A 13607-nucleotide genomic window follows, 5' to 3' on the forward strand; every position below is an offset into this window, starting at 1 on the left:
GCTTTATTCAGTCCCAGAAAAGTCTGGGTGAGTTTGAAAGACACACCGAAGGATGCTGCTGTAAGCAAAGTCAGGCCTATAACGATAATCTCTTTCAGTGATTCAGTGTCAGAATAGGAGTTTACTCACATCTACATTCCTCGAATATTTAGGCAAAAACATTTCTTCGGCCCGTTCAGCAACATAATTTAAAATATTAAAATGTAGTATGAATGGGGAAGACAACTACTGGGGATTATGGATAATTTAGGTACTGTTGGTATTGAGAATTGTACCCTTCCATCTATTTAGCAATGTACATGAACACGAGTCTACGAATCTGACTGTACTCTAACATTTGACACGTACTTTATCACTATAACTAAGGACACAAATAGAAGCTACGCTGCAAACATGTCAACACAGAGAGGCAATAAAATGTTTTTCCCCTGTGAGAGCAACGGAACAAATCATAGCTAGGAAGATGAAAAGGGAATGAAAATATGTTTTAGGAAATATGCTGATAATTCGTTCTTCCTCACGGGGGACCTGGATGTCCCGACTGTGTGTGTCAAGAGATGGACATACACACACAGACACACACACACAGAATATTGAGGTCAAGGAAGGGCAAATATACACATTCTGGCAGATTCATCTATTTTCTACCGAACTGTTTTCAGTTTCATTTTTTTTTTAAACTTAACACATGGGCAAAGTAGGCCACTTGTGAATTTCCAACATCACAAACGATTCCTTTTAAAATGGTTCTTGTTGCTCAAGATGACATGATTAGCCTGAATCATTTGTGAAAAGATAGCAGCCTTGGCTCTGAACATACATGGCAAACAAACTGATATGGCATGGACTAGCGGATGTAAATGGACAGCTCGCTTCCTGTATATGCTTTCAGCATGTGACTTTGCCTACTGTTTGTATGTGTGTGTCCAGTGTACACTGGGATGCTCTCCCCTGGGGTCTGGGGTCTGCTCTGGCCAGGAAGCAGGGGGAAGGGAGATGGTGGGGGTTGTGATTTGTGTGTGTGTGTGTGTGTGTGTGTGTGTGTGTTAGAGAGAGAGGGAGAGAGTGAAAAGAGAGAGAGAGGGAGAAGAGAGAGAGACAGAGAAGAGAGACAGAGCGAGAAAAGAGAGAGAGATGGGGGGGGGGGGGGGCAGTCCCCATCAATCCCCCCTTTCAGCCTATCTCCCTCCTCTGCATGACCCTGGCCAGGCCCTCTCTGGAGTTGTGCCAGGGATGCCATGGGAAACACTGAACCTGCCTGCTGCTGTGTCAACACCCCCCAACAGCCCCCCCCCCCCCCCCGACTCCAGACCCTGTTCTCATGGACTGGTCCGTGTCACCGGGCCTATGCTCCACCCCTGGAAAGGAACACTGATTCAGGAGACGCAGACAATGGAACAAAGATCCTCTCCTCTCTCCTCTCTCCTCTCCACTACAAACCTCACTCCAGGGAGAGTGAAGTCATTTGGGGGCCATTTGAAGCTCTTGTCTTTTTCTCTTTCATGTCATAGCCAGCGCAGAGCCTTCTCTATCGAGCGATGTCAGTTCTTCTTGAAAAGTTCCTGAAAGCTGCCTGCGCAATCTCCCCTCTTTATCTGGGTTATGTTTCAGACAAGAGCACTCACCATGGATTTCAGAGTCAGCTGCGAACGTGCACCCATGAGCTCATTATTCATACACTCAAAAGATGGAAAGTGGATGAAAGAACAAAAGGCTTTTAGTGTTGGCAAAATGACTAGAAGAAAGAAGAAAAAAAGACTAAATCAATAACAAGTCAAAACGACTTCATGTAAACAATATACGTCTGTCACTATATGACTAGATCCATATACAGGCACAAGAGCAAGAGATAGAGACAGCCAAGACCCTTTCCTCTGATTATGTTCCATTGTAGTGTATGGATATGGTTTTCCATAATTGTGAGCTTGTCAGGAGAATGTTCATCACCAAGAACACAAACACTCTCTTGCTCCACACACACACACACACACACACACACACACACACACACACACAGCTGAGCAGAGAAATTTGGCAGCAAAGCCAACGGATCTAAGAATAACAGGCTCTCCAGCCATGTATTTATGTTATCTGCACGACACACCGTCTCCAAACACACCGTGAACACGCATAACCCAAACAGGGCCGCTCACAAATTAGTCAGCACGCGCCCCCTCCATCTACCCCTGCCTGCCCGCCGGCCTCCACCCGCCGGCCTCCACCCGCTGGCTCCACTTTCTCTTCTCCAACCCCTTGGCTCTCCACAGACAATGCACTTCCCCTAAAGAGAGGGGACCGCTGACCCGCCGCGACTCTGTACATTCCCAGTGACCTCAGCCGAGAGCGCCTCGCCATCAGTGGCATATAGAGTTTCAGAGCTGGAGAACAGAAAACATACGGCCTTCTCCGAGCACCCCACAGCACTCAGCATTAGCAGACTGTCTGCAAAAATGGCTAAAGGTTAACTAAAAGGGAAGATATTTTAAAGTTGGAGCGGGGAGGACTGGAAAGGGGGTTATGGAGAGGGCTGGTAAAGAAAATAAGGTGAAATGGAGAACAAGGAATGGGGAGGGAGAAAGAAAGAGAGAGTGAGTGAGTGAGTAAGTGAGTGAGTGAGTGAGTGAGTGAGAGTCAGTGAGTGAGAGAGAGAGAGAGAGTCAGTGAGTGAGAGAGTCAGTGAGTGAGAGAGTGAGTTAGAGAGTGAGTTAGAGAGTGAGTGAGTGAGTGAGTGAGTGAGTGAGTGAGTGAGTGAGTGAGTGAGTGAGTGAGTGAGTGAGTGAGAGGAGGAAAAAGAGGCCGTTCCTAAGGAGGCTTTTTGGGAACTTTCCTCGCGGGTGGTCCGATTAATGAAATAAATAATATGGGCTGTACTGTTAACATAGAGAGTGCTCTGCCTACATAGAGCCACATAAACCGCTCCATCAGGGCCTCTGGACCTCCATCTGCCCCTCTGCTGCCCCCATTCTCCTCTCCTATACCAAACAGCTTTTAAACTTATGGCCCACTCCATTCTGGATCTGCCACCCATCTCCACGACCCCATCCTCAGCTCAGCTGAAGACCACTGCTGCATGGGATTATGGTGAAGTTCTTCCCATGCATAAAAACACCAAATGTTATAGGACTGTTCTGTCTGTGTATTCGTGTGTGTGTGTGTGTGTGTGTGTGTGTGTGTGTGTGTGTGTGATAACAGCCCTCCGCTCCTCCTCATGCTCAGTGTGAGTAGAAGGGAAAGCAGAGCTCTGACACACATCAGAGAGGCAGCACTCTGTCAGACCTGACCGTAGTATTTGTTCTAGCTAATGGTGGGGACACCACCATGACAGAAGCCATGTCATGTCATCGGAGCTCTAAATTTAAACTGCTCCGCGTCGGCCGACAATGGTGGAGCTCTCCCCTCATAGACGCCCGTCATTCTGGGCCGGCCTCGGCCATTATGCAACAGCACAAGGGAAGATAGGGCACATTCCTCCTGCCTGTTTAAGTGAGAACAACATGGAACGAGGGAGCGAGCTCTTTCCCACTCGCTCGCTGCCTCTCCCCGTGGCTTTCCAGTTCATCTCCCCTCGCACTCCAACTTTACCCTTCTTCTTCCCATGATGGCATCCCGTCCTCTTGTGCTGTGGATTATTCTACCTTTCCTAGTTCTTTTCAGTCTCAGTCTGCCCCCCCCCCCTAGATACTCCACATTCTCTCTCTCTCTCTGCGCTCTCCCTCTTTCTCTCCCCCATGTTGGTGTACCTGATATCTGGACTGAATCTCATTTTAAGAAGCATGAAGGCAATGACCTCATCTCCCTGCAATGCTTCCTGTTCGGAACTATCCACAAAAAGAACGGCAAAGTCATTTCAGAGAAGGAGGGAGTTTGAGAAGCATGTCGTCCGAGTGGAAAAGGAGTGTGAAAAAACGTAATGGATGGTATCTGAGGGGGAAAGGGGGAGAGAGAGAGAGAGAAAGAGAGGGAGGAAGAAAACGAAAGAGATGTCAAGTTAGAAGGCTCTTCTCCACAAAAGAGAAAGAGGGCTGTACAAGGTATCCTCCAGTTTAGCCATGCCGTACCCAAACAAGACCCAGGAAAGGTGCACTTTCGCCAAAACTACAGATCTGTCCTTCTCATACAAAGACAACAGGTATTTCTAAGAAAAACAAATCCCCCCTTTTCTAAAGTGAGAGCTCCGAACAAACATACAAACCACTTAATACTTTTTCAACAGATTATACCAGATGCCTGCAAGACATTAATATACTGTGACAATGACAAACAGTGTGTGAGAGACATAGAGAATCAGGAGAGCCGGAGACAGGGGGATTATAATAACAAGTGCTGGGCGAGGTACCTCTGCATAAAGGAACAGTTTCAAATGGCTGCCATCTGATATATTTTAGCAGGTATCAGATGTTCCCCTCACATGGCTGTAGCATACCCTTGTTCTCTCCCATACATGCATGCAAACACAAAAAACACACACGCACACACACAGAGTCAAACACACAGATACACAAACATATGTCAGACGGCATTCCAAAAGAGACAGACATAGCTGGTCCCTCTCAACAGCAGCACTCCAAACACGAGTGGACAGTGGACACATGTCCTCATTTAGACTAAGCCTTAAATCCTTGCCCTAACACAACACAGCAAAGAGAGGAACAGCAGCATCAAAGCGTCCGTCTGCCGTCCCCAAACACAGACTGAAATATCAAACACACACACACACAGCACACACCGGCAGACTGGGCCAATCCAGTCCAGGACCGCCAGAGGGCCGGTGCCGCACCCTGGGAATCCATTAAGGCCCGTGTTCTGCCACGGAGCGAAGAGATTGGCAAGGCACCGCTGGACGGGGCCGGCCGTTTAAGTGTGCTCTGGAACACAGCTCACGAGCCAGAGGAGTGGACGATGGCGTGCTGGCTATTATCAGACACATTAGTAACCACAACAACTTCCTGTTTCTGCGCCCAACGCTTCCTGTCTGCACAATATCAAGCTGCGCTGTCAGAGCGCACACGCCTGGCTGCAGTTGGACAGTCTGCAGGGCAGCACGGCCCTCAGTCATGCACCTACACATCATTCACACACAGCCGCTGTGTTTGTGTGCTTGTGTGCTTGTGTGTGTGTGTGTGTGTGTGTGTTTGGTCCACTGCGTGCCTGTTTGCTTTGGTTTTGGATAGTGCACACAAACACATTCAAACAAACACTTTCAACAAGGCATCACTGTGATCCCTTTCTACACTAGGCTTGATGTCAGACTCCAAAAGAATCCTTGTTTAAAACGGTCAATTCAAATGGTATAAAACAGCTGGCACAAAGCACATCGGAGCAGGAACGGAAACCAAACTAGTTACCTGCCTGTTGCCATTTTCTCCAGCTGTCTTCTCTCTATGTACACCCAATCTGTAATAGTTTCTTTCCAAGTGGAGTACAGTCCGGAAAAAAGCAATTAGCAAGTAGTGATGTTTATCAAACTATTAGCTGCATAGCAGTGGGCTGCCCTGTTATGAATTGGGTGCAAATTCCACACTGTCTTAACCTCAAAAATGTGCTGTCAGGAGTCAATTGGCCAGATTCTGTGTTTTTCCTGGATGTTCTCTACCAGACCTGCCGCAGCAGGTGATCGCTCTGGCAGACAGAGTCTTGTGTATGCACACAAATAAATGCATAATTCAAAAAATACTCAGGCCAGAATGCACGCTACTGAAAGTCTACATGATCACTTAACACAGCTGAAAATTAGCTACAGAAACCATAAGCTGGGTAACACACACACACACACACACACACCGGACACACACACACACACACAGTGTTATATTAATCCTGAATGCTCTGTCACCACCACACCATTATAACGGGCCTGTGGTGCTTTGGGCCCATTCCCCCATGTGGAGAGCTTTGTTCCCCCAAACCCCACTCATTCCTGGGGCTTTTCACCCACTAATACACACCCTCCCCACCCCTGGCCTCTTATACACACACACACACACACACACAGAGAAATACAGACACAGTCCTAGAGTCCTATAATTAGAGTTCATCTAAGGATAGTGGATTAGTGGTCCCATTTCAATGCATACTGTTGCTGGTGTTAGAAGTTGTTATGGGTGAATAGGTGGAAGTGAATATGTGTGTGTGTGTGTGTGTGTGTGTGTGTGTGTCCAGTTGAGGCCCCAACTTCACCAGCTGTCACGCCCCTCTCTCACTAAAGCAGCAAAGGAGGAGAACTATTGGAGAGTTCTAATTTATTAAAAGGCCGTCATCTCCCTGTTGCTCACGCTTCACTCCTGGTATGCGCATCAGTGTGTGTGTGTGTGTGTGTGTGTGTGTGTGTGTGTGTCTGTGTCTATGTTTGTATGTCCTCCTGGGTGTGTTAACTTGGGCGTGTGCGCACAGTTCTGGCAGCACACTTGTTGCTTTACACACAGGCCCTGGAAAGTGCTTAAGCAGCAGCTCACCATATGCGCCTAGACAGCACACAGGCCGAGGCGTGCAGCTTAAGGCAAAACAGCCCTGTCGCTAAAACCCAGGCGTTAGCTCCAATGAGGGGGTAACAAACCAGCCGGCTCACCCTGCTAGCCCAGCACCAAAATACTCATTAAGTCCTTCAAGGGAGAGGGTTTCCTCTAGAGAGGTTAAGTCACATTACCGTAATCACTACCATCACCAAGAAACCATCCGTCATCACCCCTCATCTGTCACTAAGGGAAAGGGAACAAAATATGAGCTCTCTGGACCTAAGAAAAGCTCTAGCCTTTCACTCATTCTGTCAGCATTTAAGTAAAAGCAGCCCCCGAGATCAGAGATCACTGATCAGAGTTCATGTAGGGAGTGGATAATAGTTCATTTTTAACTGGGTCAGAACAATACCTGGGGGGGGGAGGCGGTGTTGCTCAAAACTAAAGGTTACACATCAGAGACAAACATCAAGGACTACAAATGCTACAAAATTAGCAATGCCTGGAAACAGTCAGCCATCTTTTTGATGTTTTCTCAATGTTACAGTGGTTGTGTGTGTGTGTGTGTGTGTGTGTGTGTGTGTGAGTGAGGGAGAGAGAGAGTGAAAGAGTGTGTGTGACTGTGTGTAAGTGTGTGTTGTCCTGAGCACGCTGTGGATGATTGGGAGCCAGGGCACGAATTAGGCTGAATTATCAGGGCTGAATGCTGAAGCAGAACAGGCATTTTTCCCTGCTGTGTGTTTCATAATGACTCTAGGCTGGAAAAAAGACCAACCAGGAATTCAAGCACTTCCAAACTCATGCCAGGCTCCTGTCAATCAGGCCAGGCTGTCGCCACACCATAGCACTGGTATGAGCAAAATCAAAACATTCAGGCCAAAAATGGGCCTTGGACAATTATGCTCAAGCAAACTCTTGGGAAAAGCACACCAAAAGGAGCTGGAATAGGGGCTCACAATAACCGTACATAGACCTGCCTGCCAACGCAGCACTACGACTTCTTGGCTCCTTTCCTTGGTTTCTTTCCACAGCTTCTTTTGTCCCGATGAATCCATAGCTAATCTGTACAGTGCCAAGATGGGCTCATCAGAAATACTTGTGGGCAAGTATGCTATAGGCTTTTTTTTGCTGTTTTACCTCAATTCTCACTGTTATGCAGTACCATTTTGCTAGTTATGAATTTAGAGAGATATTCAACACAGAGACTTTTGAGAATGTGGGGCCTTCAACACATCCAAGGGTTTGTAAGTAGCAGAGAGCAAGAAGAACGCCGCACTAGGAGCCAAACTAAAAGGTAAACCTGCCGTAAATAGGGGCAGGGGGGATATGGGGAGAAAGGAAACAGAGTGGTGCTGAGCCAAACCTCTGTACTTTATTTTCAAAGCAGCAGAAGCAGAGACACTCAGACAAAAACAAGAGCCTTCAGATCATAAATTCACCTCCCTGGAATTCTGGGTTGCCATGTGTCACAGACAAGACGGGGGGAAACACTCACACACCCACACATACACACACACACACAGACACACACACAGTCATTTGGTCAGGCACCCAGATTTTAATACTTGGGGTCTTGGCAAGGTTGAAAATTGACTTATTTTTTCGTCAAAGATGATTCATCAAAATGCCCCTTCAGCTCAAGCCACTTTGGCATATCATAAAACCAGTGCAATGCAATGAACACGAGGACTAAACCATGTGCAAAAAAAAAAAGCAGATCTCAATTTCACTCCCAATTTAGAAACCACAACTTGACAACTAAGCCTTCATGTCTGTTTCCATTTAAACATTTCCAAAAGCATTACTTTTACAAAGACACTGCAACCTCAGACTCATATAACGCTGAAGAACAAAACACACAAACTGAGCGCACAAGCATGCAACATGACCACCACCTCCAAAACAACAGACAAGAGATGAAGCAATAAGGATTTCACTCACCACTCGAGGTTTAGCCTTCAGAGGTACAGGGCTCAGCTCCTCACTGGTCTTCCTCGGTGGCTCTGTGGTGCTGGTTGGGGTGGCAGGAGTGGACCTGGATACCCCTGATGAAGCCCCCACTGGGGGCATAGGGGGAGTGTCTGCGCTCCCCTCAGACGAGTTGAGGATATACTGCTTGGTCACATCCTCCAGGGATGGTGCCTCATCCCCTGGAGTCTGCTTAGGGGGGCGTATGGGAGCTGGGGCGTTGATGCTGACTCCCTGTCGTCTCTGGGAGGGAAGGGTAGCTGGAGGGATGATGGGCACGAAGGTGGCAGGCTCGCTGGCATGCCGCACATGTTTGGGCCTGGCTTTTGGGAGAGGCAGCTGGGGCAGGGAGGAGGCAGGGTCCAGGGTGTCCTCAGGCGGCTTATCGTCCACCTCGCCTTCGGCCTGTTCCTCTGGCTGCTCCTCCAGCTGCTCCGTGTCCTCGTTGAGCTGCTGCTGGGCTGTCCTGTTGGTGCGCTTCCTGGAGCTCCGACGGCTCATGCGGGGCGACAGCACCTCCGCAAGCTTGGGGTCAAAGGGGAAGATCGGAGGCCCTCCGTCAGGTGTTGCTTCCCCATTCCGCTCAAGGTGGGAGGGCAGGGCGCGTTCTGACTGGGTGCGGTGTCTTCCGCCAGGGCGGGACGGCCGCTGATGTTTGTCGTTCAGCTCCCACAGCTCATCCCTCTGCTCCGACAGGATGGGCTCGCTGCTGGAGGGAGGTATGGGCTGCTCGAGTTCACAGATGGGTTTGCTCGGGTGGGTCTGATTGTCCGGGAGCAGCATTGTCGGCTCACCCCGCCTGCTGGGATCACTGAAACTCTTCTTCTTCACGGCTTTCCCATTGCCCTTCTCATCAATGACCTTGTCCATGGCTCCTGGCTCACGCACAATACTCTCTATTACTGTGCTGTAGTCCCGCAGGCTGTCACTGCAGCCAGAGAGGTCACTGGCTGCACTTCCCGTGCACTCCGACAGGTCTGCCGCAGACGACTCTTGGCGGCTGCTGCCCCCCACTTTAGAGGTAAGGGACCCCAGCAGGTTGCTGTCGACAGAGAAGCTGTTGCTGCCATCCTCGACCACGGAGCGTCTGCGGTGAGGCATGGGGTCACTGAGGGAACGGTAGGCAGACTCCCCATTCGACTCTCCATTGCTGGAATCTGAACTATTATTGCCTGCAGAGGAAAACTTTCTTCGTCTGCGAATAGCACTGGGGGTTGAGGGAGCTTCCAGCGGATTCTGGTTTACATTTTTGATGCAGCTATTCTCACTGCCAATAGTTACAGCCTCATACTCTGTTCTTACATTGGGTAGTGGAGAGGACAAAATCTTGTCTTTAGCCAGATCAGGCAGATCCTCCGTATACAGTGCAGACTGACTCCACACAGTCAGTGGCTGACCCAGGAGGTCTTTTCCTGAGGATGGACCACGGCTGGGGCCAGCTTCAGGCTCCGTTACAATTCCTTCATCTGTCAAACTGGACTCATGTCCAGAGAGTTCATCTAACGACTTATCATAGAAGACATTCTCATCAGAATTTCCTTTCTGTAGACATTTTTCATGCTCACTGCAAGTTTCCTCCCCTCTACTTTCAGTTACCTTGTTCTGTGCATCTTCGCTCTCCCTCTCATTTAACACCTCATCCGCTTTTCTAATTTCACTCTCAATATCACCTTTTCCCTTGTTTTTGGAATCATCACCTCCAAATCCAAAATTATCATCATCTTCACCAGCACCCATCTGACAAATGTCCTGTATGACTTGCCGAGCTTCTTGGACATAACGATCATGGAGAGTGCTGGGCATAGGCTCTTCATATCTATATCCTGTACCACAGTCATCACTTTCCACTTCCCTGTCAGACACCACAATCCTTTCCCCATCACCCTCGCAGTCCAGGCGCTGCTCAGAGGAACTTCTTGAGCCAGGACTACTAGGTGAGTAGTGCCGCCCTGGTGTCTTTTCAGAGTAAGTGAAAGACTTGGCACGCCTCAGTGTGGCTGTGAGGTCTTTTAAAGATGGCCTTCCAGAGTGTGCTCCATGTAATCTGGAACCCATCCTGTACACAGGGGGGGTACCAGTCACAGGCTGAAATCCAGAGGTGGCTCCATCTACACCTGTCTCTGGTCCAGCTCGACTCCTCTTACCCACTTTCAGCCCTGACAAGTCTGTCTTTTTCAGATAACTAAGCAGAGACATAGTCTCAGAGGCAATGTCTGGATTGGACATAGACATTCTATTCCTGTCCTTCTCACTGCTAAGAGGGCGCCGAAGCACTCTGTTGTCGGACGCTCCTGCGCCTGTATCTGCATCTGCTGGGCTTACACTGGGAACTACTCTTGGCGTGACACGAACAGGGGTGCGAGAAAAATTGTCACAGTGACCAAAGCTGGGTGACCTGTACATGGTGAAATTCCCATGGTAGGTCTTACTCATCACAGAGGAGGAGGCACTGAGGGGCTGCTCTTCCTCCTTCAGAGTCTCAGTGCTAGAGTATCGGCTGCTGCTTCTTGACCCACACGGGCTAGAGAGAAAAGAGGGAATATTGACCTTTGACACCCGTGACACCACAGGGACAGGAGGAGCTCCTGATGGTGAAGCAGTTCCATCCGCTGCTCCTTTGTAGAACCGCCTGAAGCCCTCTTGCCTGACAGTGGAGCCCGGTGAGGCTGCACCCCGCTCCCATGCTGTGAAACAGGGCCTTGTTCTTGATCCCTCAAACCTCCTGCTCGATTGCTGGGGGTCCAATGACTGCTGATAGCGCTCCAAGTGATCCATCATCATTGGCTGGTCGTCACTGTCATCTGATTCGCCATTGTCTCGACTGCAGCTGCTTTTCTTCTTTTTCCTTAGAGAGCGTCGCCGGATGTTGTCGCGGCTGTGGGCTAGTGCTGCTGGGCTGTCTTCCTCGCTGCCAGATGATCTGCCGGCCCGGGCCCGGGAGTCATTCTTGCTGCGGGAGAAGTAGGTGCCGATACCTCCACTGCTGCACACGTATGGAAGAGCGTTCCTGCCTCCTCCAGTGCTGCTGCGCCCCTCTGAGTCGTACTCCTCCTCACCAGAGCTGAGTCTCCACCGTGCGCTGGACGGTGCCACTGAGGGGGCTGTCTGTGGTCTGAAGGAGCTATGTGAGGAATGTAAACTATCCGGTGGCTGTGGCTGTTCTGCCCCCTGTCTCTGCTCCTTCAGCTGCTGCCGAGCGCAGGCCAAGGGTTGGGCCCTCAGAGGGCGAGCCACAGTGCTACTGCGAGGTGGTGGTGCTGGGGGAGAGGGTCTGGGGTCACTGTCTGACTTCTCTGACCAGTTTTCACCTCCTCTGCAGGGGCTCTGTACTTTGCAAACGTCAGGTAACTCTTCACTTCTCAGACAGCTGCGACCACTGGTAAACTCAGACTCATATGGATGTGTTGCAGTGCCAGAGGCAGACTCTATTTTATATCTGTCCGTTTTTCGACTCAGACCAGCACTGTATCGCTCTGTGGAGGACACACTAATGTCATGGTCAGAGCTGCTGGTGTCTTGCCAAGCTCCTCTTGGCTGCAAGGGTGAGTGTCTATCACTGCGGTCAGAAAGATAGCTGGTTTCTCTCGAGCTAGAGGAATGGTGCTGTTGGCTTGCGAATTTTAAGTCGTCTGCGTCAGAAGTCGACCTGTGGTGCTTTCTATCACCAAATAGTTCTCTAATTTTCGTGACACTTGGCCAGTTTGATGAATCAACGTGTATGGAGTCTCCGTGGGCCGAGACAAAGCCTCTATAAGACTTACAAGCTGGAGCCCCGGTGATAAAAACATCGTCCTCTGCATTTATGTTTTTAGGATTAATACTGTCAGAGTGACTTGCGATTTGAGAATAATCTCTCTTACCTGCGCTGGAGCCATCCACAGATTTCCGTTTTAACAGTTTCTGACTTCTGTCAGAATCCGATCCGGAGACTGATTCTTGCGTTGAATACTTTTCTTCATATGATTTCTCAGACAAATGCAGTTCTAAATCCTTGTTAGGTGTTGGTAAAAACGCTCTTTCTTCCAATAAAAAATTCTGAGGGGACTCATCTTCCTTGCATTTAGTCCTTGGCAAAGTTGTACTTCTCACAGTCCCAGCGCTCACAAAAGCAGAGCCGTGCGTCAGCTCTGTTTTCGCGCTGAACTTCTCTGAGAGCTGGCGAACGGATGGTGAAATCGAATGAGGAGTGCCTTTCTTTAACTCTGCGGTCGAGAGGCTGGCTGCTGAGATTTTGGAAACTTTTCTTGACACAGTAACACTACGCGTAGCCGAAGGCTGCGCTTTTTCGGCTGCTGTCTCCCGAGTTGAAGGGGGAAGGGCACCGCTCTCTAAATCTTTTGATATGTGGTGTTGATCTCCGGTTCCAGATCGAAATTTATTTGCGCCCCAGCTTTCCAGCTTTTTGAAGGAAACGCTCCGGTATACATTCCTCTGAGTCTGTTTTTCTGCCATTGTGCAGATATCTTGTCTTTCTCTCTTACTTCTGTGTCATTGATAATGTTGACGCCAGTCTTTCTTCCGTGGTCGCTTGCCCACCGAAAATTAGGCTACCACAACTCCATTAAGTTTAAGTGGCTGGCGGTACTTCTGAGAACTTATGACAAGAGGTGAAACTTTACACGACAACAATTGAATTAGCTAACGACTATCCCAAGCAAGAAAAAGTGCCCAGTTGCATTCTGACCTTTCAGCATGTTTTCCACCTCGATTCCGCTCAACCTCCATCCATGCACGCAGAAAGGGCTCAAACTTTGGCCAGAAAATTTCTCCCAACTTGTTCAACTCTGCAGCCCCTCCAGCAAGGTTAGAAAAATGCCCATTTTCTTGAAAAGCAGCCATATCCAAAGCACTGTGTATCCCACTAAACGCATCCTTGAATGTAAACGCTGCCTGATGAAGTGATATTGTTATTTTGACATAAATAAGTTTTCCGTGACTTTTGTCTTTTTACATGCAAATGCTTAGCGTGGGCGGGACTAAACATGGTAAGGGTAGTCATAGCCCCTCGGGTATGGGGGAAAAGCTTTTCCTTTTTGATGTGAGAAAGCTGATATTGAGGACTGGACAACCATAGTTAGATCTATCATGCAAACAACCTTTCAAGGGATGTTCATTTTCTATTCTTATTGTAAAGGTGGTCCTTATAACAAAGGTAGTCCTCACACTTTCGGGTGCTGATTGACATCT

At 48.9% G+C, this 13607-nt stretch overlaps 1 protein-coding gene across 1 annotated transcript in view; it reads right to left on the reverse strand.

Moving 5' to 3' along the window:
- The window catches only part of LOC105897129 (rho guanine nucleotide exchange factor 17), a 75156-nt gene extending 61698 nt beyond the window's left edge, over positions 1-13458 (reverse strand). The window contains exon 1 of the mRNA XM_031573698.2: positions 8394-13458. Within this exon, the coding sequence (XP_031429558.1) occupies positions 8394-12872 (4479 nt within the window). The 5' untranslated portion in view covers positions 12873-13458. The remainder of the gene's footprint in view (positions 1-8393) is intronic.
- Between the last annotated feature and the right edge of the window lie 149 nt (positions 13459-13607).

This window comes from Clupea harengus, chromosome 9 (assembly GCF_900700415.2).
Source record: "Clupea harengus chromosome 9, Ch_v2.0.2, whole genome shotgun sequence".
NCBI classification, from domain to species: Eukaryota; Metazoa; Chordata; class Actinopteri; order Clupeiformes; family Clupeidae; genus Clupea; species Clupea harengus.